This window comes from Eschrichtius robustus, chromosome 9 (assembly GCF_028021215.1).
Source record: "Eschrichtius robustus isolate mEscRob2 chromosome 9, mEscRob2.pri, whole genome shotgun sequence".
NCBI classification, from domain to species: domain Eukaryota; kingdom Metazoa; phylum Chordata; class Mammalia; order Artiodactyla; family Eschrichtiidae; genus Eschrichtius; species Eschrichtius robustus.
This window is the reverse complement of record NC_090832.1, coordinates 21,912,970-21,939,232: the sequence shown is the minus strand read 5'-3', so window position 1 is coordinate 21,939,232 and position 26,263 is coordinate 21,912,970. Positions and strand designations below refer to the sequence as shown.

Here is a 26,263-nt window from a genome sequence, read left to right as displayed (position 1 = left end):
TTGGAGAACGTGTTTTCTTACCCTGCTGAGATGACTAAAATAATGATGTCGCATTTTTTTCATTGATGTCCAGTTTTAGAGTGTCTTCCTTCGTAAATGGTGGCCTAGGTACTTAAGAAAATATGTAGTTTTATAAATCAAATAAATATCTGAGGAAGTTAAAGAGAACAGCAATTAAAATCAATTATGAATTTAGGACATAGAAGTAGTACTTCAAAAATAAATAAAGTTGAACTTCCCAATTATAGGCAGTGTTGTTTATGCCTATATCATGTGCAAAGGAAAGCACTGAAAACAAGTGGTAGGGAAACGGGCCCTATGATAAAAACCTAAAGAAATTAGACATTTTCAAATGGAAAATAGAGTATGACTAATACTTCAAAAGTTACTCCTACCCATTACTTTCTCTCCCTCTCTCGTAGGCCTGTACCTTTATTTGGGTCCTATCATATGCTGATCTCCGGGGCTACTATTTTTATTGCATATATGTGCCACTGACTTTTTAAACCAGAACTTGGGATTTTCATTTGCCATCAATAAATTTCGTTTTGATAGGTTTAGACATTTTTCTTACCCAGTGGTTTTTATTTTTATTTTTTTTTAGTTATGGAAACATTAAATCCACACAAAATCAAAATCTTCCACAGATGCCAAGTGGATAAAAATGGAACTTATAGCTGAAAGAGGGAGAGGAAGGGGTCCTGCTGAAATAAAAACATGTTATCAATATGGTATTTCCCCAATCCAAAGTCTTCTCTATGTGGAATTCCCAGTCCATCAACTGCCCATAGTAGATTATTTCTTTCTTTGCTTAGCATTCTCTATATATTAAAATATCAGAAGAAACAAAATTATGTTCCCAGTTTGTTTTTTTTTAAAAAAGGACAAAATCAGCTGGGACATATTTATTTCCTCTGACTGCAACCTCTTGTAAAAATGTCAGTAGTGGATGGGAAAATTAAGACAGTGCTCACTTCCCTCTCCTCACTTAGGAGAGTGATAGTGGGAGGGGATTGGAAATCCTAAATCCTAAAATTGGCTTTGGAAACATTTTCAATCTTTGGTCTCATTTGCTCCTAAAGCACGCAGCTGCAGTCATAGAAACTAAATATGTAAGACATCCTATGACTTTCTGGTGAATGGCTATTTTGGAAAGACTCCTTTCAAAGTCCCCAGGTCATTTTTTGCTGAAGTCATTGTGTCAGTATCAAAGACATCTGGCAGCTCACTGCCTTGATCCATGCCTGATGGCTTTTAGGGAGCACTCCAAGCTCCTGGGGTTCCATCCATTCTGTTCCTGGAGTCAATAACACCTGAATCACTAAAGTAAAATGAAGTTTGAAATGTGCTGTTTACTATTAGAGACAGTTTGAATATTTCCAATTTTTAAATAAAAAATGTTAAAAGAAAAAATCTTCATTTACTGACCTTCGCAAAGAACTGAGGAAACCTTTTTTAAAGAAAAACAAATTAAACCTCTGAAATTAGTACAAATGCAACACTTGTGAGTCTTTAGGGTTTTCCGTGGAAATGCATACTGAATCCCTGCATGTGTGTATGTGTTGAACTGTTACAGTTAAGCATTTATATTTTTACAGAAAGTTTTATGCTTGCTTTTTTCGTTTTTGTTTGTTTGTTTGTTTTTGGTTTAGTTTGGTTTGCTTTGGTTTAGTCTGGTTTGCTTTGGTTTGGTTTAGTTTAGGTTGGGTTTTTTGTTTTGTTTTTATTCTCACATTTTGGCTCGAAATGGCTCGGCAAAGAAATAAAGTTGCAACGTTTTATGTAATTTGCCCCCAAGTCATGCAGAGTTTGTGTCAAAACTAAATTGAGATTTTTTTTTTTTCAGCCAGGATTTTTAAATCTGCTTTAACTAGCCAACACACCATCCTCTGTTTCTTAAGGTATCTGGTAGGTTCTGATACTGTACTAGGGGCCATGAGGACACAGAAATATAAGTCATGGCCCCTCTCCTCACATGTGCACACTATGCCTTGACTCGACAAACTCAGTCAGTCCAATAGGCCAGCATAACCTCTTCATGAGTTCTAGTTTTTACTTGTGCCAAATAATGTCTGTGGAAGATGGAGACTTAGTTCCAAAAGCATGCATTTTGGTGAGAGGCTGAGTTCCCCTTACCATTCATCACTTCCTGCCAGCCCTCAAGGTTAAGCATATCCACGTGCAGCTGGTGGTGCTTTTTCTTTTGGGATTTTGAAATTTAAGGAGGGAAGGGAAAGAAAACTAATAACTGTTGAATGCCTGTTTATGCTCAGCTGTGGGTTTATATAATTTAATCTTCATGACAATATTATTATCCTCATTTAACAGATGAGGAATAAGAATCAGAAAAGCCAAGCAGATGTCCAAGGTCCTCCAGCTTAGTCCCTGACATCAGCTGTATTTGAATCTAGGTTTCTCCAAAGGCAAAGGGCAGATGTTTCCCACTAGACTGAACCATTTCTATGCAATTGCTAGAGAAGCCCTTAGTTTCCTCACCAGTAAAATAAAGACAAAATCTTCCACCTTGTTTAATATGTAATAAAATAAGAGAGTATTGAACATGCTGAATAAATTCAAATGAGCTTGTGCTCATTCAGCCTCTTCATGAGTTGTGAACAACCACTGGCAAATTATGACTCAAGTCATCAATAACATTAATGTTCAAGCTGACTCAGCAGTGCTGAGTCATCCCATCAAAGTTTTCTTCTTTACCACTGTTAACATTAAAGAGAGTACTACCTTCCCTTCTCACCCACACCCTTTTGCAAAACTCATAAAACTTTTGTTTAAAGATTTTTCTTCTCTCAAATGCTTCTTACCCTGCAACCTCTGCTAGCCAATGAAGGTATTTCATAGACTTAGTTGGCAGAGAGAATCAAAAAGGGACATGTAAAAAGAATGAGAAAAGAAACCTGTAGAGGGACTGGCATAGCTGAGGCAAAGAGACACTTTGAAAATTATATATGAAAGCTTAAGTTGAAAACAACTTGAGGAACAATGAAGGAAAGGTCTTAAATTCTAGTACCAAGAGTTTAGATTGGATAATATGGGTTATCAGGATCTACTGCGCTTTCGTCTTCTGTCCCCATCAACTACTGACATGGGTTTTACTGAGGTCTCTTTTGTTCTCCATTTGCCAGAACATTGGTAGACATTTTTGGTCCTCATTTTGCCTTCTCAGTGCCATTAAATGCAATTGACTGCTCCATCCTTGTATCTTCTTCCCCTTGGTTTCCATGATACATTTTCAGGCTTTCCTTTTCTTTCTCTGGCTACTTCCTCTACTATGCATTGCAGGCTTATCTTCTGCCATCCAGCTTTAAACATGGAGTTCTTCAAGGTTTGTTCTCAGGCCCTCTTCTGGTCTTAATGTACACCTTTCTCTTAAGTGAGCTTGTCTACACCATGGCTTCACCTAACTAAGGATTCTTTCCCAAGCTCTAGACCCACATGAACTTGAACATCATAAAGTTTCCTCTTGTCTAACATGCTCATAGCCAAAGTTGGGAATGTACACAATGTCTTTTTTGAGCAAGTGTTTGGATAATGGACAGGGAACACTAGGAGAGCAATGACATGGCAAAATGGCTGATGGTGAATTTACTTTTGGACTTGCTGCTTTTCAGCTGCCTAAAGTTTCAGTTCAGTAAGATTTGGATATAGTGACCTGGAGGCCAACTGAACAATTTCTGTAGAATATGTGGGCCAAAGTTGTATTGGAGAAGGGGATAAATGGAGACAGAGAGGGTCTTCTACTTCTTAAAGACAGCCCTCCCTACCCACTACTTCAGTTCATTATACATAATTGTACTCAGTGTTTATAGTTGGGATTTACTTCTGTCCTCTGCTTTTCTTTGGGGACCAGTAAACTTAATCCATTCATTCGTTCATTCATTCATGCATGATCATAGATTACCCATACTGGCCAATTAAGTCTGTTCTATTCTAAGTTCACTGAAAAACCTTTGGGATACTGTGATCACAAGGGAGAATCAAGGAAAGACTAGAGCTAGAACAATTAAACAACGATTAACACAAACATTTATTGAGTGCATACTCTATGTCAGGTACTGTGATGAATGCTTTCTCTATGTTGTCAGTTTTATTCCTGCACAGCACGATTCAGTTATTCTCTCTAACCCCCTTTTAGAGATGTGTGAACTGAGGTTTAAATAAGTTAACTGTCTGTCCCAAGATCACAAAGCTAGTGAATGAAAAGCTAGAATTCCACCCAGGTCTAAATTGAGAGCCCTTCCCTTAACCACTGTTCTTCTTATCCCACACCTGCAAAAGTTTCCAATTCATTGATTGGTATATTTTGCATAGAGAAGCCCGCCGTTGGCCTCCTTCTTCATTTTGCTCATTAAAGTTAACAAACAAACCAAAAAGCATGCCTTTCTATTTAACTTCAGCTCTTTAGTTGAAGGGAAAGGGAAGAAAAATTAAAAATGACAGTCCCCTGGAGATGACCTGAGAACCTTATTATCTCCCACACACGGAGGATGCTGTGCAGAGGATCAGGGAAGGAGGAAGGGAAGCACGGCTTACTCTTCAAGTTGGCATCTTGCGACCCATGCAAGGCTGGATTCTGGGGTGACGTGTGACTACTGGTGGCCTTGACCTAAGCAGACAAGTTTCCCCCTGAAAAGTAGCTTTGTTTAAATGTTTAACAAACCCTTTGTTTAATAGGGGGAAAATAAAGCTATTTAAAAAAACATAGGCAAATTGGGGCTTCCCTGGTGGCTCAGTGGTTAAGAATCCGCCTGCCAATGCAGGGGACACGGGTTCGAGCCCTGGTCCGGGAAGATCCCACATGCCGCGGAGCAGCTAAGCCCGTGTGCCACAACTACTGAGCCTGCGCTCTAGAGCCCATGAGTCACAACTACTGAGCCCGTGCACCACAACTACTGAGCCCGTGCGCCACAACTACCGAAGCCCACGTGCCTAGAGCCCGTGCTCCGCAACAAGAGAAGCCTCCGTGCTGAGAAGCCCGCGTACCGCAACGAAGAGTAGCCCCCACTCGCCACGACTAGAGAAAGCCCGGGCACAGCAACGAAGACCCAACACAGCCAAAAATAAATAAATAAAATAAATACACTTATATTAAAAAAAAAAATAGGCAAATTGTAACCCTTACCTTTCCTTCATGTAAAAAATTTTTTAATGCTTGAGCCTCAAGTTTTTCAACACAGCTGGAGAAATAGAATCACCAGCAGACTAACCCCACAATGGGTGGAGTTCACAAAAATGGAAAGTTAGAGGAAACCCCATTAACTTAGAGTTAACATTGCCTCATGAAAAGAGAAGAAATCTAGTTCAGGACACCTCCAAGAGAGCAATGAGCTAAACAAACAGCTCTAACCGCACAGTGATTTAAGGAACTTCCTGAAGTTCTTTTCCCTCCTTGCTGTTAGTGCATTAAATTTATGTTGGCTGGTAATCCTTGGGCTCTGGGAAAATCAAATGGTTAGTTTATGGTCAATTTCTCTCAATGATTGATTATCTTTCAGAAAACGTGTGAGTTGTGAGAGAGAATGGGAGTACTTAATTCATCCTGCTGTTGAAAAATAGAATTGGATGACAGGTCCTAGGTGCTGCTGCTAAGAGGCTTTCAGCAACTGCTGTGCTCAGCCATGGATATTTCAGTGAAATAAATAACCAAAAGCAGTCTAAGAATTTGCAAGAGGAAGTGTTTTCATACTATGGCTTACCAAAAACATCTCTATATTAAATCTACTTGCAAATTTAAACTGTACCAGGGGAAGGGAGATGGGTTTATAGAATCCAAGTAGCATAGGAAATAGTAAATACTTCATGTTGTTAAAACAGGGTGACATCATTGGCAAGGCACTTTTTTCTCTAGGAAATTGAAGGCTCCATCCACCAGTAAGAGGTAGGAAGAATTATTCACTGTGGGAGAAAGTCTAACATACTCACAGCCCTGCCTAATGTTTGTGGTGCCTCTGGAAAACAAGAACTGCCCTGTTTTATCTCATCATATTTTCAAGCTGCAAAACAAAAAGAGGAGCAGAGGTAGGGAAAATAAGGAAATTCTGGGAATCCATGGCCTTCAAATAGAGGAAACTGTTGCCAGGAATCACATTAACTTACTACTTGATCATATATGGGTTTTAAGAAAAAGGATTCTTAAGGATTTCTAGAATGAAGGAAGCGATTTTACACAGGATTAAAAAAAGATAGAGGCAGCCAATATACATCAAACAGAACTACAAACCGAGGACTTTTTTTTTCAAAGGTTTACAGTCTAGCAAGTGGAAGATCTTAGACAGACATATAACAATTATGCTGTCCACTCGTTTCCCAGAGGGCCAATCCAGGGATAGAAAATCATTAGGGGGACCACAGATGAGAGTTATGCAATTTACACTTTTCTGCCTAAACATTGTGGTCAATATTTCAGAAGTTTTCAATGTGCATTGTTACTGCAATCCTTTCTAATATTCTCCCCTTTACATTCCTCCTCAAATAAATCTGCTTAGCCATCCTGAAATATTATACACAAAATTAACAAAAGAGATAAACAGGGGGGATACTAATCCAGTTGGCAGGGGAAAGCCACAAGGAATATTTGTTAGGACACTTAGGTCCCAGGGGGCCGACTTGAAAACTTGAAACCTAAAACACCATGACTCTTGGCCATGACTGCGTACAAGGGAAGTCACACTAGTAACTCTTCCGCACTTGGCCCAACTGTCTTTGACGTTTCTGTTTGTAAAGTCAGTGTTACTTATGGTGACCAGGCATTTTTAAGTGGCCCTCTAGCCAAGCGAAAGGGTTCTACTATTTGGCTCTACAACTTTTATTTGGTACATTTTCCTTTTCCTTTTCTGTGTCTTGGTATTTTACTGGGTTTTCTTCCTTACTTGTCACTTACTTAAGCTTCTCCCTCCCCCTCACTCTATTTTATTTCTGGTATCTGGAACTTGCTCATTTGCCCCTTCTCCCGTTCATCTTCTCAGCTTATACTATAAGCTGTGTCTTGTTTCTTCGTATTTCTTTTTTCTTGAAAATGCTATATTCTAATATTTTCCTATACATATGCCACATTCTCTTCAGTGTATCCTTTTAAACATGTAAATGAAGTTAACTTTAAGATGTGCAAATTAAAGAACATTTGAAAAAATAGAAAAATGTAGAAACAGGAAGGAAGACCCCTCATTGTTCTTCAGACAAAGGAAGTCACTGTTAACACTAGAATGTGTTCTTTTTAGACTGCTTTACACACAAGATTTTTTAAAACTATGTTTGATAGTATAAGTAGTCTTTGATAGTCTTTAATGTCTAAATATGGTAATGTAAGTGTTTTTCTTAATATGTTTTAATGGCTACATAATTGAGTGGATATATCTTAGTTTAAAAACCGTTTCCTCATTGTAGATCAGTGATCAGTAAGATAATTTTTAATTATTTTACTACTGTAAATAGTGTTAGGGAAAATATCTTTGTTTACTAAGCCAAGGAAGGGTGTATTTTTAGTTTGTGTTTATTTGTTTTATTTAGGGTGATTATTATTTCTTTAGCATAGATCCCAGAAGTTCAATTACAGTCTTTGGGAAAGGGTTTGGGGACCTTGATAATAAGGTCAATTTGCTTTCAAAACAATATTTGCAATGTATTCTTTGTCTGGCGTTCATGAGCGTGTGTTTTTCACCTCATTCTTGCAACATTAAGTGTTCTCATTTTGAAAGAAAGGTTTGCTAATATAATATGTGAAAATGGCTTTTCTCTTGAATGAAACTGCTTATTAGTAAGGGTGCATGCATTTCCATGAATCTGTTTATTATTAACCCTTATTCATTAGGTCTTTCACCCCTTCTTTCCCTTTCCATTACCTCGTGCCCACATGCTAATTTCCTGCGCTTATCCTTAGTCCCTTCTGCTTGCTTTTTAACCCCCAAAGTTAATTTTGTAATTCTCTTTTGTCTCGTGTCCAGTAACTTGTGGGGCAGTGGGACCCAAACTGCATTTTAGGAGCATTTTTATGAGTTGTTCTCAGCAGGTGTCTTCAAGGCCCCAAGTTCTTTTTTTGTCCCCCACTGTGAAAAACTGATTGGCAGCTGGTGACAGGCAGGGCACTGGTGCTTGGCACTCACAGGAAGCCTTGCAGGAGGTGCCCAGAGTCACAGTGGAGGAAGTGTGGCCAAGCCAGCACAAGGTGGGGGACCAGATGTCGCCCGATTATGTTCCATTGAAATCCAAACAAAGCCCCAGATTCAGGATCATTTCCTTGAGACTCCCCAGTTGGAAACTGGCACCGATTCAGAACCTCACAACAGCTGGTCTCCCCATGCTAGGATTTATGTGCCTTGCAGGAAACTTTACCTGTGTGCTATTGATTGATTTCTGTAAAGCAATCAAACAGTATCTCGAAGACCCAAAGCGTACTGCTCTCTGCCGAAAATAAAAAGAGCCCGTATATCACTGAACACGCGAGCAGTCTTATTACAGGCTTGGGAACGCTGAGAAGGCTGCTTTGTCCTTGTTATTTATGCCACCCATGTTAACCTTGAGGCTGTATCCTGACACTCGCAGCTTGGCAATGACAATGCTCCACTCTTGTTAGGAGACTAAACCCACCCTTTAGAAATAAATTCTATTATAAAATAAGCTTTCAGGGGACACCAGCAGATGAGAAATCATGCTTATGCTTCTCATATTCCAGTTCATGCTGGGAAGTCTGAGAATCTTTCCAAAAGCTCCTTACTTGTAACCGTCCAGGTCATTTGCATCTATGCCGCCCACTTTCCTGCTCCCAAGGAAGGTGAGCCGGAAGGCTGACAATTTCCTTTTCTGCATATCAAGGAGGAAAAGCAAACAGAAACCGTCCTCCCCACCCACCGTCACCCCCAAAGATATTGTAGTTGTTTGTGCTGAGCAGCAGAGGAAGGTTTTAATCTGAAAACAAAACAAGTATTTTTAAGAAAAACTAGAACAAAGGATAGTGAAAGTACATCAGTTTATCTGATGTTTAGCTAAATACGTATTCCTGACCTAGATCCAGGAGCTCTATTTTATGCCTCACCTTTATAATACTGGCTGCTCCTGCTGTTTCCATCACCTGATAAGGTCTGGGTGACTCTCCCTTCCTCTCTCCCTCTCCCTCTGACTGCCTGGCGGTCCTCAACCCAGATTCTCAGACCTCACAGTGAGATTCTGGAGCTAGCCCTCTCCATTAGAAACAAACAAAATAAATTGTTTCCATTCCCCAAAGGGATGTGCTAAAGCCTTTTTTCCTCTTTAACATGGATGCAATTTAAATTTGGCAAGAGCTGGACACAGTATACCTCACTCTGAGGAGAAAGCCTTGTGAGAGAGACCCTTACAGAAAGACCCCTTCATCCTCCCTGTGAACTGTCAATGACAGAAAGTAAGCAGGTCATGCCCTCAGCATCCACAGGGTTTCCGCAGAATCCTCACCCATTCCCTCATTCCACAAAAATGTCTTCAGTACCTACTACCTGGAAACCCTGTGTGCAGGTTCCTCCCCGGCTGTTCCCGCAAGGCTGTGAAGTCAGAGCTTCTTACCGTGTGCGTTTCGTCCCCTTCATCTCTTACCACACCAGGGGCGCCCAAATATCGTTCAGTGACATTTCTCTTCGTTACTCTGATTCAGAATCCTGCTTGTCTGTAATGCTCTGTAGGTGAGGAATTAAAGGGAAATAAGGAGAAGACAGGGCCCATTCCTGACAGGCATTAAAGGGAAATCACCTGAGATGATCCATCAAAACTTGATCAAAGACAATAATGTGGCGCTTCCCTGGTGGCGCAGAGGTTGAGAATCCGCCTGCCAATGCAGGGGACACGGGTTCGAGCCCTGGACTGGGAAGATCCCACCTGCCGCGGAGCAGCTAGGCCCGTGAGCCACAACTACTGAGCCTGCGCGTCTGGAGCCTGTGCTCCGCAACAAGAGAGGCCGCGATGGTGAGAGGCCCGCGCACCGCGATGAGGAGTGGTCCCCACTTGCCGCAACTGGAGAAAGCCCTCGCACAGAAACGAAGACTCAACACAGCCATAAATTAATTAATTAATTAAATAAATAAATAAATAAAAGAACGTGAATTTCTTTTAAAAAAAAAAAAAGACAATAATGTGATCAAGGGCCAACTCAAGCAGAACCAAAGAATATGCACATGACTCAGAAAAGCAGCCCTGGCCCTTGCCAGTGTCCTGCTTCTTTCTCCTTCCCTTCCCTGTTCCTCCTCTATGTTGGTAAAACATTTCCTGCTCAAGAATCTAACAGATTCCAACATTTTTGCTCAAACACTGGATGTCATCTTGTTTCCTCTGGACTGGGGCAATCATCTCGGAGGGTCAGACCCCAGGTCAGTTAAGGCCAGAGGAAAGGGTCCTCGAGGTCATGTTGGAGATGGACTTATCTGTCTTTCCTTAACTCTAAAAACACTTGATATTCTTTTTTTTTTTTTTGAACAATTATTTTTGATTTTTTTTTATACAGCAGGTTCTTATTAGTTATCCATTTTATACATATTAGTGTATACATGTCAATCCCAATCTCCCAGTTCATCACACCACCACCAACACCCCCTGCCACTTTCCCCCCTGATGTCCATACGTTTGTTCTCTACATCTGTGTCTCTGTTTCTGCCCTGCAAACCGGTTCATCTGTACCATTTTTCTAGGTTCCACATATATGCGTTAATATACGATATTTGTTTTTCTAAAGACACTGGATATTCTTAACGCACCCTAGCCTGTCCTAGTAATCCTTTATTCATTGATCATACAAATTCACCAAAACATTTACTGAATCAATTTATACTTTGAGTCCGTTCCACTTTCACAACCCCTCTTACGGCACAGCACACAGCTTTTCATGTTCCTCAGCTCACTTTATCCCTAGCCCCAGTGTTCTGGGAACCGGCTGTCGTGTCTAGTTCACACAACCCATAACGGTTCTCATTTTATACCTTTTGAACAGTCTTTCTCTCATCCATTCTCCCTTCATCCTCTTCAATTCTTGAAACTGAAAAGATTCTCAAGGTTCCAAGTGAGCTCTGACCTCATCCTGCTTCCTTCTTTAGTGGCTCCCGTAAAGCTTAGATTCATGAGTATCAAAGTGAGAGGAGCATTGGGTCAGGGAGACATGTTGGCTGGAGCAAGGGGTTGACCTGCAGACAAAAAGTGACGAACAGCCCTTAAAAGTCCACTGTCCACTAATGAGGAAGGTTCCTGGTGAAGTGTCATAAATTCCACTCATCACTACAGACACTGGGGATTTTTATGTTCACCTAAGATATTCGCAGAATGGTGACCTGACTCCCAAGGGGTCAACGAAAGCAGGTGTGGGGAAGAGTCCACAAGCTGTGTATAAGCTTACAAAATGTATCTCTACCCTTGATTAGTCTGGAGAGGCTAAGGAGAATGTCAAGTTTCTTTGATCTGGCTGAACTATGTGTACAGTGTAGTTAATCCTGTGGATCTCATACTGATCCAAACAAAGCTGGCCAACATATATGTCTTTGATTAATTATATTAAAATGGGGAGAATTAGGACTTGAAATATACGTTTTGGCAAATAAAGTCATTTAAAATATTAGCCTGTGTGTGCAAATAACAAGACATAAGGCCTTAAGGAAAACCTAAAGCTGAAGATCTTTCCTGTGATCTAGATACGGAGTGTGAAGCATTTTTCTTCCTCCAGCAACCCCTCCCAAATGCAGTGTCTCACAAGGGAATACGAGCTTTATGACAGGGGCTTCCTGGTGGCGCAGTGGTTAAGAATCCGCCTGCCAATACAGGGAACACGGGTTCGAGCCCTGGTCCGGGAAGATCCCACATGCCACGGAGCAACTAAGCCCGTGAGCCACAACTACTGAGCCTGTGCTCTAGAGCCTGCGCGCCGCAACTACTGAGCCCACGTACCACAACTACTGAAACCCGCGTGCCTAGAGCCCGTGCTCCGCAGCAAGAGAAGCCACCGCAATGAGAAGCCCGCGCACTGCAATGAAGACACAACACAGCCAAAAATAAAAGAAATAAATATAAATAAATAAATAAATACATTTTTTTTAAAAAAGACCTTTACGACATCCGTGTGACTGGCATTGTTCCTAGAGCCTCAGGTTCACAGGGATCGAAACTAAGTGGTCTAGCTTGTGCCTTATTCAGCCTTCCTCAGCGGAATACATTGTTCAATAGCTAAAGATTGATAACAAGTTTTAAAGAGCATGACGTGCCAGCTATGCCTTGGTTAATGAGAAACCCAGTTACGTGTCAAGGAAGCTTATTAGTCACGCGTGACCATATATAAAATTACGGTAGCTGCCTTTATGGCCCCCAAATTAGGCGGTAGTGAGGAATTTACCGTATACTGACCAGTTTCTTGTCTCCTAAAACAGTCATAAGTCATACGATGCCAGCGTAGTCATACTCCTGCAGTGCAGTTGTGAGCTGCCAGGCTCCATCACTGTAAATATTCTCTTGATGAGTTTCACACACAGAGGCTGGAGCTGGCTATGTGATGACCGTGGGTGTGCACTCGTGATGCTGTGATGTGCTAGCCAGGTCCCTTTTGGGGACTGAAGGACTTACTTCCCCAGCAGCTGGGGACGCTGCCTCTTCAGCCCCTCACTGAAGATCCTCTCCAGGAGCCACTCTCACCTGAACTGAGCTGTCTTGCTAAAGGTCAGGCCCCCTTCCCTGGGGCAGCCCCATCCCATCACTGGTCCATGCTTGATATAAAGACCTGGCCCACTTACCCCAATTCGGGGCAACACTGAATGGCCAGCCCAGCTTCAGAGCTCTTGGTGGGGTCAGCTAAGGCCCTTGTTGAGACTGCATCATAGGCACACTTCTCCCTCTGCCGTACCACCCTTCCTTCTTTTCTCCAAACAGGCACTGATCCTCAGACACTCCCTAATAAACCTGAGTCTGCTGGTTCCCATCTCAGAGTCTGCTCCACAGGGAACCTGACCTGCTGTCAACTGCTGCAGACTCTTACAGATGAGGAGCCTGGGGTCCAGAAAGGCCCCAGTTGGCTCAAAGTTATGTAGTCAGCTACTGGTGAACGGCTTCCTGGTCCTGTCTTCTCTCCACCTCTCCACAGCGAGCAGAGCCTATGTAGTCACTAGAGTCTGGACTCAGTGCTGGCCACATAATCATCAGTGCAGCCTAAGCAAGACGAGAATGTGCAGGGAAATACTGCTTGAATAAAGACCTAGAAGGAGCACTGAACTTGATGTACTGAGCCCAGGATAATCCATTTCTTAGAAGCCTCCCTCCACCCAGTACCTACTGTCTGCCCACCCACACGTCGGTAACCACCAACATTGCTTTAGGTAGAAAGTGTGTCCTTTTCTGTTTGCAAAGCCAAATTAAGAGGCGACGGAGAAAAAGTTTTGAGCTTTGAGCTAAATTGCCTCTTTCTCCCTTGACTTTCCCCTGTAATCTTTGGGAGAACATTTGAATACTTTGTGCTGTAAAGTTTCCTTCTGACAGTATTACCTTATGTCATGGAATCACTGTAAAAAAGAGCTAAGTTACAGCTACTTCTCTATGTGTTAAATAGTGCTTCTGCAAAAGCTTGAATTTAGTTTAATAGATAATAGAGATGAACTTCAAGATTAAAACTGAAATCTTCCCCATTCCTTAAGTATGTTGGTATGTCTGTGTGTGCGCATTTGTGTATATATACATATGGGTGTGTGTATGTGTGTGTTTGCACGGGTATGTGTGGGTTTATGCGTGTGTGAATGTATGGGTGTGTGTTTGCATGGATGTGTGGGGGGGGTATATGCATGGATATGTTTGCGTGTATATGTGTGTGTTTGCATTGTGTATGTGTGTGTATGCATGCACGTGAATGCATGGATGTGTTTGCATGTGTGTATGTATGGGTGTGTTTGCATGGACATGTTTGCATATGCCTTATGGTGTATGCATATGTGTGTTTGCATGTGTGTGTGTGCACGTGCACATTCTCTATTAACATGATGCCATTGGCAGGGTGCATGTCACTCTCTGGAGACTCACGGCTCTCTGCTTTCGATTACACTCAGTCTAGTCCAAAACCCCTCTGAACTAATCCTAATCAACTTGGAAGCCACCAGTCTCAGGCATGAGGCTGTCAAATGTGAGTGTTTGCAGATGTCAGTGAGGATGGCAGGAATCCAGGAGGACAGATCAAGGCTTAGTCACTGAAAAATGCGTGCCAGTGCATCCTAGCTCCAGAGCACTATCGCAGCCGTAAGAAAAATGTGTCGTGACAATAAGTCAATAACCTCTTGGAGATGATTCTTCTCTGAAATATCCCTGATTAATTATGCCAGCGCACACTTGGCCACAGTACTTTGCTCCAGCATTAACTTAATGCTTTTTGCGTGAAGCAGGATTATAACTCATTCTCATAAGTCAAATTTGACATTTCAAATTGGGCTTTAAAGGTTTGGGTTATAGATTTTATAACGTCTTCATGTCAAACATAATTGCTCTTATTGCTGCAATCAATAAACGTTTGCCAATCAGAATAACATTTATTTTATCATAAACAAGGCTAAATTAAAACCATTTGAAATCATTGTATTTGAAGACTCAGTGAAGAAGGTTCTTTAGGACCATTGAAATCTGCTTGTGCACTGCGGTGGAAGAGTGCGGGGAAATTACCAAAGTTGATGGAAATGTGTTACTATTCTCTCACTTCAGAAGAATTAATGCCTCTCTATATTTTGTGAACATGTAGCTTTAGTTGGGGGACTTAGTCCCAGATGAATATGGTTTGGGGCAAAGTAGTTCCCTTCCTTTCTGTAATAGAAGATTATAATTTTTGTACCTTCAAGATGAAGGTACTTCTTAATTTATTTATATACTGCATCCAGGAACTTATTTTTTTATTCATCTTAAATTGCCAGGGTTTTGTTTTTTTTTTAATAATAAAACTAATGGAAAATAGGGTTTACCAAAGGGAAAGTCATACTATCATGGTCCTTGAACAAAGGTTTGTTGAGACCCTGTTAAGTTCTGCACGGAGAAGAGAGCTGAGTGTACAGCGGTCAGTAAAGCTTGTTTCTTCTCCCTAAAGAAGCGTTCCCCACGCCTCAGGGCCCCCTTCCTTCGTGTTCACTGTGGCATTATGTGGCATATTAATATTCAATCTCTTCACAGCTGCATCGGCCTAGAATAGTGTCCACATCACTCCTATTAATAACAGCCCGTTGACCAGAACTCGTCCCAACGGCCCCACCTAGCTGTGAAGGGGCAGAGGTCTGTGAGGGATGATTCCCGGATGAGCAGAAAATGACCTTACCTTAAGTGTGTACTACAGAGAAGGCCCCAAATATCCAGGGGATTCTAATCAGAGAGAAGAGTATGGGCAAAGGCATGGCCGTGGAAAGCCTCTTGGTGGAGCGGTGAAGTTGCCAGTACAGAGCGGTAGGAGATTAGTCTAGAAAAGCACGCTGTGTCCGATAGATAGTAAGAGTCTCTGAAGGCAATGCTAAGAAGCTTGGATTTTGTTCTGAAGATAGTGAGAATCTTCTAGAGAAGGGAATCAAGGGGTCAGAATAATACTCTGAGAGTGGAGGATGCACATGTGCGTGCATGAGTGGATTCTGTGGAGCTCAGAATAATTTTTGAGAAGCATGTGAATAACATTACAATCCTAGTTTCTTATTTTTTCAGTTTCTTTTTTTAATTTCAGAGCACTCCTAATAACGAGTTTCATTTTTCTGTACTTGCTCCCTGAACTTGACTGTGTGTAATGATCTTTAAGAATGCTGTAAATTTTACTGATGACAGGAACACTTGATTAAATTTCCTTTCCCTTGCCTTCCACTACATCTCCCATTGCTCTTCCTTCCACCCCTCTTCTACCCACCCCCTAAATGCTTTCCAAGTACTTTTAAGGAGAGTAGACCAAAGAAAAGACAGGAAACTAACACCAATAGCATCTCAGAGAGTGCCTGTCTGTGTCAGTGGATTGGGGTTATTCTTATTCCTGCCGCTCTGCCTGCCTGAGGGCCTTAGTACCCGTGGGATTTACCCCCAAACATGAGCACAAAGTCTGGTCTGACAGTCTGCCTTTTAAACTTGGGTGTAGAGGCCACTCATCTCTCAGCCCCTGAGTCCCCCTGAGATGAGTGGCTGGGTGAGGGAAGGGCCAGGCTCCTTCTCCCAGGCACAGCCATGAGACCAAGAGCTTCCCTTCCCTGTACCCGTTCTTGCATTGACTGTTCCCAATCCTCACGTCTTCCCAAGGGCTTCACAGGTAATAGAGCATCACGGTTAAAGAATAAGCTCAGAAGCCAAACTGCCCAAGTCTAAGCCCAAACCCACCGCCTTCCAGTTGGTAACCTCAAGCAACTTCTCAACTTCTCTCTGCCTCAGTTTTTGTAAAACAGAACTGATGTTAACATATGCCTCAGAGGAGCCCTGTGAGATGCAAATGACTTTAATCCGTGTAGAGGACTGGCATGCAGTAGATGTTAGATGATATTATTGAGCACTTTGGCTTAAGTGAGAAATATCCCAAAATAACTTCAATTATTTTTTGTTTATACTGTACAAGCCACTTTTACTATAGAATCTCATACAATCCTCATGCAGCCCTAATGAATTTGGTCTTTTCTGAGCTGAGAGACTCCACGTTTGTATTAGCCTCATTGAAATGCATTCCCAAGAACAGCCGTCTATTGGGGCAAGGATCTTTGTCTGCTCTGTTCTGGGATATATTTAAATACCTGAAATCGTGAGTGGCACATGGCAGGAATACAATCAGCATTTATTGAATGAATGAACAAACAAGCAAGCTTGGGGAGCAGTGTGTGTCACAGTAAAAGCACAGATTTGTGGTCTGGTAGATCTGAGGTCTGAGGCTGGCTGCACCGTTTACTAGTTCTACATGACCTCTGACAAGTTAATCCCTCTGTTCCTGCATTTCTTCATTTATAAAATGAAGGTGCAAATACCAATTTCATTAGAGTTGCTCTAAGAATTAAACATGATGCTGGTGCAAAATGTTTAGTATAGAACTGAGCTTGTTTTACTAGCTCAGGAGATGGTAGCCATTCTTATCACTATGTATTCAGTATTTCTGCACATAAATGAATGACGGGGGAAGCAACATAAGACACAGAGGGATGAATGAAGTCATTAACGTGTTTACCTATCATGTATATGCTTTGCCAGAATTAAGACCAGCTTTCTTTTTTAACCTTTCCCCTATGCTGTTTTCAGTATTATGGTAATTACTAAAGTAAAAGAGAAAAGAAGAGTAGAAACGGGGAAATTGTAGGTGAGGAGGCTGAGGAGAGGTAGGGGAGAGGGGAGGCTGAGGAAGACCTAGAAGAAAGTCATGGAGAGAATCAAGTCCCTTTCTTCAGGAAAGAGCGAGAGGAAGGAAAAGAGGCAGGAGAGAGCAGCAGGTCGGTAGATAAATCTCTCCTCTCTGCAGTCCGTCCTCCACCCAGCCTCCAGCTTGCTCTTTCTACTATTAATACCCAAATATGTTTCCCCTGTGTCTGTATACCTTCAACTCTATGGAGGAGTTTAAGCCTATAGAGCTAGCTCTGCTTCTTCCAGGACAAAGTCCATATACAAGCCTTCCGCATTTTGGCTTCTGCCTACCTCACCTGTCCAGACTTAAGTCTTCATGCCCTTTCACGTCCCACAATGGTGACAGTCCCTCGGTGGTCTGTACTGTGCTTCACACACTATTTCTTCTTCTTGGCCTTGTGAATGAACTTCTTCCTTTACCCTTTCTTCTGCTTGCGAAGCCCTAGTCACACATAAAAACCTGGTTGAACTGTCTCCTGCTGCGTGAATCCTTCCTTCAACCCGCGCTAGCAGACCAGATCACTCTGGCCATTGCACCGTTGCGAGTCTGCACGTCTGCATGCATCTCATCATATTATAATCACTTGATCATCTGAGGGTAGTAATTCGAGGTGCTCTTCTGTGAGAACCCCAAACACTAATTGTGAAATGTTCACGGAAGAAGTGAATATCAGGTCATTTTCAAGTCACTGTTATGTTTTAAGGTACAACGTGGGTTAATTCTGGAATCACATTCACAAAAAGAAGAATTCCTTTTGGTGGCCCACAGGCTGCTGGGCTGAAAAGAAGGCACCACTCTGGAGCCCCCCAGTAATGCCACAGACCCTTGGCACCTTGTGGATACCTTCATTAGGAAGATTCAGGAAGAGATATTAACTTCTCTCAAGTCATATTAAAAATGCTTTTTAAATGCAAAAATAACAGCCCAGTAAAATGGTGCCACTGTCTTAGCGTAATTGTTTCTGTAATGCATCATTTGCTCTTAATTGCAAGGATATGCATGGCTTGGTTTAATGCGTGGCACTATTTTGTTTATTTGGCCTAATTATTAAAACCATATCCTAAGAGCTGTCGGGGCTAATGTTAGAACTGGATGAGTCCATAAAGCATTCTGGAAATGCCTGGAACATACTGGCACTTAATGACACTTAATAAATATTGGTTCCATCTGAATCTAAGTTTCTGACCCTGGGTCACTTTTCTAATGTCATTCTGAGATGCCCTTGTAAGCGCATCTCAGACCGATTTGACAGCCAGCAGGAACGGGTATCCAACACCACACAGGAAAGGCACAATTTAAAAGGCTCTGGCAGTTTCTGGGGAGATTCTGTGTCATATTGTACCGGCATCACCACATTAAAACCAGCACCTCAGCCTTTAGGAGAGGGAGGCCCGTGACGCGGGAAAGTTCCATTTGACTCCTGGAGACTGGAAACTACTGAGGTTAAAACGGGCAGTTTTCTGTCCCTCAAAGCACTAAAATATCCCTGCTGTGAAGAGAGTGAGGGAAGGTGGCGAATCCTGAGCTGACCCATCAGTAAAATTAATAATGACAGTTTCTGGTGGCAGGATAAAACATTTGGTCAGGGTTTCAGAGTTAAAAATGTAGGTTTTTTAGAGCCTGCATCAGCTTTGTTTCTAAGCTTCCTGGGATGACATTGCCGTGTCCTCACATCCACTGACTGAATTTACGCTTGCTCCAGGGGAAGCCCCCACCCCAGCTCTGCGCATGCCCCACCCAACGCTGCTTTTCCCTGCGTTCATCAAACGTTTGCCTTATTTGGAGAGCCCGGAAGATTTGCAAAGGTTAGGATCAGTTAGTGTTTTGTGGTTTTGTTTTGTTTTTTTTTGCCAGTCTTTCTCATGTCACCCTTCCTATCGTTTTAGAACACATTTTGCTAATACGATGGGCTTTGTCTTCAAACTTGGAAATTCCTTCTTGCTTTATTATAGCACAAAAATTTCTATTTTAATCCCCTTTTACTCTAGAGGTGGTTAAGGGGTGGGGGGAGCAAAGGAACAAAATATTCATGTTACAATATGGAATTAATAATAATTATTAATTTTACCTTTCTGTATCCTAGAGCAGTTTTCCATATTATTTTTATGTATGATATACCTGTCAATTGTTAGGACATCATAAGGACTCTCCCTCACCACATCCTCCCCAGCAAATCTAGTCACACCTCTAGCCCTGCCTGCAGCCAAGTACCCACAAGAATGCAAGTGCTCTGAACATGTACACACACACACACACACACACACACACACACGCACACAGCCATCCTTCAACTTTTTATTTACGATCAAAAGTTGTCATAGGATATAAGAAAAACTAGATATCCTGACAACCATGAAGGCAAGAGCTGTGGTCTACCGTCGTGGGGGCCACCATGAGCGCTACTCCACTGGAATCCAGTAAAGCAAATGCCGCAGGAGCTGGGCCCAACAATCTCATTTTTAACAAGCTCATCTGGCGATTTGATGCATCCGTTACTTTGAGGACATTCCCAGAGGTCTGCCTGTGCTCTACAGATGCAAATAAGTGGATATGGGGTTGCCGGCTCTCTCATTATCCAGGTAGGCAGGGGCTGGTCTGGCACACCTTATGTTCAAAAGCTGCTTTTGCTTCCAAGGAAGAAACAATTCTTTTTGTCTTTTTTTAAAATTCATTTTTATTGGCATACAGTTGATTTACAATGTTGTGTTAGCTTCTGCTATACAGCAAAGTGAGTCAGTTATACATATATATATATATCTCAACTCTTTTTTAGATTCTATTCCTATATAGATCATTACAGGATATTGAATAGAGTTCCCTGTGCTATACAGTAGGTCCTTATTAGTTATCTATTTAATATATAGCAGTGTGTATATGTCAATCCCAATCTCCCAATTTATCCCTCCCCCCCTTCCCCCTTGGTAACCATAAGTTTGTTTTCTACATCTGTGACTCTATTTCTGTTTTGTAAATAGGTTCATTTGTGCCATTTTTTTAGATTCCATGTATAAGCGATATCATATGATATTTGTCTTTCTCTGTCTGACTTATTTCACTCAGTATGACAATCTCTAGGCCCATCCATGAGGCTGCAAATGGCATTATTTTGTTCTTTTTTATGGCTGAGTAATATTCCATTGTATGTATGTGCCACATCTTCTTTATCCATTCCTCCATTGATGGACATTTAGGTTGCTTCCATGTCCTGGCTATTCAAAAAGATACATGTATCCCACTGTTCACTGAAACAATTTTTAATCTTTGTTCATATGGTATGGTAGCAGTACTCTTCTATTTAAAAAAAAAATACTTTGGAGAGAAGGAGAAAGACCAGAGAAATGGCAGGTGAAGAGTCCTCACATCTTGTTTAATATTTTTTGTGTTGCACACTCTGACTGCAGCCACAGATGCTAGAGCTCTGAAGTAATCTTGAGTGCTCCCCTAATTCATCCGCTCTAGTTGCCTGAATCCGTACTATCACACAGCATATATTTTTATCCTTCTATTTATTCCACAGCAAAGTTTATTATAGAACTTCCCTTTAGTTTATAGGCTACTGAATGCCATCACAGATAATGAAAATATTTTTCCCCATAACAAGTCCAGATCCTTCTTGTGTCATGTAAATTCATTTCTTTAATCTTGTTAAATACCATTAAGTTCCTCCATCAATACCTAAACTTCCTACTCATCTGTCTTTCCATTTTTCTGGCAAAAGAATACCTATTCATAAATCAAATAATTTAGCAGTTAGAAGGTACAGCTACAATTTATAGATAATCTGTTCCAGTGCATAGGTGTGTCTCTGATTGTACGTGAGATAATTTATGTGGTAGAGGGGCCTGGCATTAAATAGTGTTGAATCACCTGGTGAAAAGGTAGTTCCCCCTCAATTATCTTTCAGTCCTTCTGATTTCATTTAGAAGAGTCTGTATTGCATTCTAGTATGTCTTTAATGCCCCTCTAATACTGACTAACATCCCTATTTAGCAGGCCTCAGAATCAAACAGGCAAACATGTCTATCAGACATTTATTAAGATCAATTAGTTTTCATTGTATTTGTTTTTGTGGTTATCTTTCTTAATGTGTTCCATTTATGAGAGTTTATAAATCTCATAAGTTTTCCTTTAAATATATTTATTTAAGAAAAAATGTGAATTGACTAAGAAAATAATTTTTTTTTAAAAAATCAAGTAGCATGCGACAGGACTGCATTAGGACTTTTGACTTTAGTAGGCACTTTGCATTTGTGGGTCCCTTCCTCCGTATAATATTGTTCAGAATGCTTATATGCCACAGGAAAGAACTCATTTAGTAAAATATGTTTTTCACAGTGAAAATCTTTTTGTTTATTTTGAGGCTCAACCAAAAAATAGTTCTTGTCTGTTGAGAGACATCGTAAGCGATCTTCAGTCATGCACTCCCACAGGTTTTTTGAGTCAAAGATTATTTAACTCTGATATCTTTTAAAGATATAATTCTAATATAGAAAACAGAGCATGGAATTTGGAGACAGACGGAACTGGTCTTGAACCCTCTCCAGACTTAATAGCTCTGTGATCTTGGGCAAGACAATTACCTTTTATGAGTCTTTATTATCTCATCCGCAGGATGGAGTTGGTAACTCCCACTTAAGTTATGGTTTTGAAGATGAAATTATCTCCACCAATATTTATTGAGCCCCTCCTATATGCCAGGCTCTTTTTTAAGTGCTACAAATACCACAGTGAACAAAACATAAGCTTACCATTCTTGTCCAGCTGATGGTCTTACATGGAGTTGAATATTTCCTTGCTGGTTCTTAAGTCATTGAAGCAGAGTGTTGCCTGGGAGTGGATTAGAACTGAATTTCTTGTACTCCTAGTTCTAAAATAATTATCCCTCTTGCTGCTACAGATTTTGAGTCACAGTTAGCTACCAAAGGTTACTTAGAGATTCAGCAAGACCTTTTGTAGATTTTTTTACCGATTTTTTTTTTTTTTTTTTAGTTCATAAAACTTCAGCTACCTTCAGGGAAACATATTTGCTATAAATATTTTGCACTATTTTTACCTTTTTTAATATATACTGTTTATCAGTAAACATAATTTGCATTATAAATTTTTAGAAAGGCAGATACACATTCTTCAGTGCCTGAAAATTCTTGATGATAAGCTGTTACCCTCATATAACATTTGCTGCTGGCCAGACTGACATAGGCACAGCTAGCCCCCAAAAGATCTTTTGTCCTCGCTTACGGAACAAGTAGCTCCTTTTTAGTGGTGATGATGCCAGAAATGGAGTGATCTGGAGAGATTTTCATCTTTCAAAGAGATTTTTTTTTTTTTGCCTGGCATCACCAAAGCACATCCTAAGCTTTCCAGGTATGACATCTGATGATCAGCAAGTAGGCTAGGTAAAATAAAGTTAACTGGATAACTGGATAAGAATATTCAGATTAGTTATTTGAACTTATATAACTTTATAGAAAAATGAGTGAATTTTTACTCAGTTTGGAGCAATGGAGGAAGAGGTAGAGCTTAGATATTTTTTAATATTAATGAGTCAAAAATAACATCATCATTCTACAACCCACACAGGCTATTAGAGTCAGCATTATCTTCAGTGTAAACGTTTCATTTGCAGGTATTTTTCTTCTACGATCGATTCGATAAGTCTTGGCCTTAGTGCTAACCATATATTTGAATTTTACATGAATGCGCTATTGTAAAACTGTTGTTGGCATCTCAAATTGTTGGTGAAATTCCAGGCCAATGTTATCTGAGGTGACTAGATTATAGTGAAAAAAAACCAATAAAATAGATCTTTAAAATACATACTGTCTCTGTTTTAACACATATGTATATTTTGTGTGGTTCCCTTCAGAGCTAATTATACTGTTTTAAAACAATAACAGAGAAGCAAAGGATAAGGAAATATAAAGCTGCCCAACTGTGGAATCACCCACCTGACATTCTAGGCATACCATAGTCTAATTACCATGTATTGGCAGTCAGAACAGTTACGTAGAGGAGAAAGTTTAAAGCAAAGAGTTTCCAGTGTCTTATTATTTCTTACAGTATCCTGTCTATTTTTTCTATGAATATAAACAACAAGTTGCTCCGAAGATGTTCGCTTTGATATCCCCACCGTGTCTTTTCCTGCCAAGACCTGCCTGTCACCTGGTTCCATTTTGCTACAATACTTATTAGAGTTTGAAAATCATAACATTCAATTTCCTGCCTTTTCCTTGAATATGCAAACTATACAGCAAGAGCAGAACAAAGATTCTTTCATGGCCATTAAGGAGTATCCTTAATAGAATCCAAACTTGCTGGTGGTTCAGTTCTCAGTTCCACCATCTTCTTACTCTTGGGAAGCTTTCCAATGCTGGAAGGTAAATCTATATCCTGAGCCAGTTTTACCTAAGAAGCTCTTTTTCCCTTATATCTGTCCACCAAATTTCAATATCAAGAGTGCTTGACTTTCTGCTTACCATAAGGAGGGGGTAAGTTTTACCCCACCCTGCCCTGCTGAACTGAGTATCTGGAGTGGCCACTGGGTTCGAGAAACAAATGGAAATGTTCCGTGCAACTTCTTTGGAGTCTATCTTCCAACATAGTATCTAAATCCATGCACTGCTGGCATCCTTTCTGGAAGCTAATTTGGCTTTATTTTCCAACCTGCTGCTGGTTCACACATAATTTGGCATTATGTATCAACAGCCTTAAAATCTTCATAGCCTTTGACTATAAGAAAATAATTTAAATCACTATGTTGTACACCTGACACTAATATAATATTGTAACTCATCAATACTTCAATTAAAAAATTAAAAATAAATTTAAAAAATAGTTTAACATTCAAAGACTTCTACAAAAGATATTCATCATGATATTTTTAATAAATTAAAAATTGAAAATCTTTTACTACTTAATGTCCAAGAATAAGAATCAGTTAAATAAATGTTGGTCAGGGAATTCCCTGGCGGTCCAGTGATTAGGACTCAGCACTTTCACTGCTGGGGCCCAGGTCCATCCCCTGGTCAGGGAACTAAGATCCCACAAGCTGCTCGGCCAAAAATCAATAAGTAAGTAAGTAAATAAATAAATAAATAAATAAATAAATAAATAAATAAATATATGTTGGTACATCTATAAAATGGAGTTTCAAGCAGCTCTGGTCAGCGTTTATATTCTAGAAGTATTTATATAATGGCATGTCAAAAAGTCTCATACTATAATCCCAAACAAAACTGCATGCACAGTATGATCTTAACTTCTTAACTGTGTATAAATAGCATGAACAAAGAGTGAGGGAAAAGAACGTATAGCAAAATATTAACAGTCGTAATTTTTATTCCTTTCTTATGTTCCAACTTTTTTCCCTATATATCTTTCTATAATTTCTATAATTTCCTATAACGGGCATAAAGAAAATACAATTTTAAAAATTAAGATACAGAAGAAAAAGAAGGGGAGCAATTGATGGGCTGCATGTTTTCACGTCCATTCTACCTCCTAGGTGAGCCATATACTGCTCTCTGCTGTGGCACTTTGGCTAGAAATGTACACTATCCATTCTCCTACTGAAGACAAATAGCTAATTAGGGGTGATGATAAGAACCTGTGTCACCTGGTCTCTTCTTTTTCAGCACACGACGGTTTTGCCCTTTATATTAATTGAGATGAGGACATCACACCATGCGTATCCCAGCAGGAGCAGCGGACTGGCCGCCATATGTACCTTCTCTGTTGGCTATATATTATGGTAAGGACAGTGCCTGCTGGGCTTTCTTACTGTATTAGATTTTGCACTGCTAAATTTGGGCACATATTTCATTATGGATATAATCACTAACAGATTCACACTGCGTGCCTCATTTGGTCCAAGACCTGGGCTTTGTCTCATTTCCCCAGATGCTTATATTTTTAGAAAGTATATGCCAAACCTCACACAACAGGAATTTGTTGAACAATTCCATGTAAGCAGTGGTTCTTCCAAGGCTACATTTTTTCAACTCTTTTTCAAACTAAATGTTTTTCTTGGACATCAGTTTTATTGCTTAAGGGCTTTTTTGCTTGGGATTTTTTGTTGTTGTTGCTTTTTTTGGGAGTGAGGGAGTTGCAGCAAATGCAAATGAGGACAGAAGAAATGACCTCTTAGAGGAGTGACTTCTATCCTCTAAGTGAAACAAGTGAAAATGTACATTTTCCTGAGTCAGTTTAAAACCTTTTCCAGAATTTGCTATTACATATAGCATGCATTTAATGGTTTTGTTTTGAAAAATTGAGATAAATAAATAGCAGGAAATCTCTGCTTTGTCTATTGGGCATGAATAAGCCCCAAGTGTGAGGTGCCAAATTTATCTGATAAAAGAATTTTTGCCTGTTGAGTTTACTTCACTTTAATTTCAGTTCTAACCATGTTTTAACATTTCAAAATTATTTATCTTAAGATAGTTTCTTATTTCTCTGTATAATTCCAAGTGCTCTTTGATATATTAGCATACACAGAAAAGGTCTCTCCCGTCAGCATTTCCGCCTCTTGGGACTCTCTTGTCCTGAGTTCTGGGTCACCATCACCTCCTTTAAGTCTTTAGGACTGAATCACGTTCTTCCAAACCCAGGACTGCACTTAATCCCACCAAAATCCTGGAGCACTTTGGGAGGTCCAGTCCCTGTGGAGCGTTTGGCTCCAGCCAGTCAAGAGATATAAAATAAAGGTCAGTACAGTACTTCACATACTCTGCCTGAATGATCACATAATGCTCCAAATCTGAACAAAAAGGGAATTTGCTTTTAGGAAGTCACACCCTGTGGCTGGATCTAAGGGGACATCCAGGCTACAGACCCCAGAACAAACATGCGGTCATGTTCAATTCCATCTGCCGCTTCATTGATGAGTCACCGACTGTTCACGAGGACTGGGGAACGTTTGTTTTCCTAGTGACTTTTTAGATTTTTTTTCTA

At 40.5% G+C, this 26,263-nt stretch overlaps 1 protein-coding gene across 1 annotated transcript in view; it reads left to right on the top strand.

Annotated features, from left to right (window-relative positions):
• AIG1 (androgen induced 1) overlaps window positions 1-26,263 on the top strand; it is a 230,374-nt gene that overhangs the window by 167,046 nt on the left and 37,065 nt on the right. The window contains 1 exon segment of the mRNA XM_068550808.1: window positions 24,946-25,061. Within this exon segment, the coding sequence (XP_068406909.1) occupies window positions 24,946-25,061 (116 nt within the window).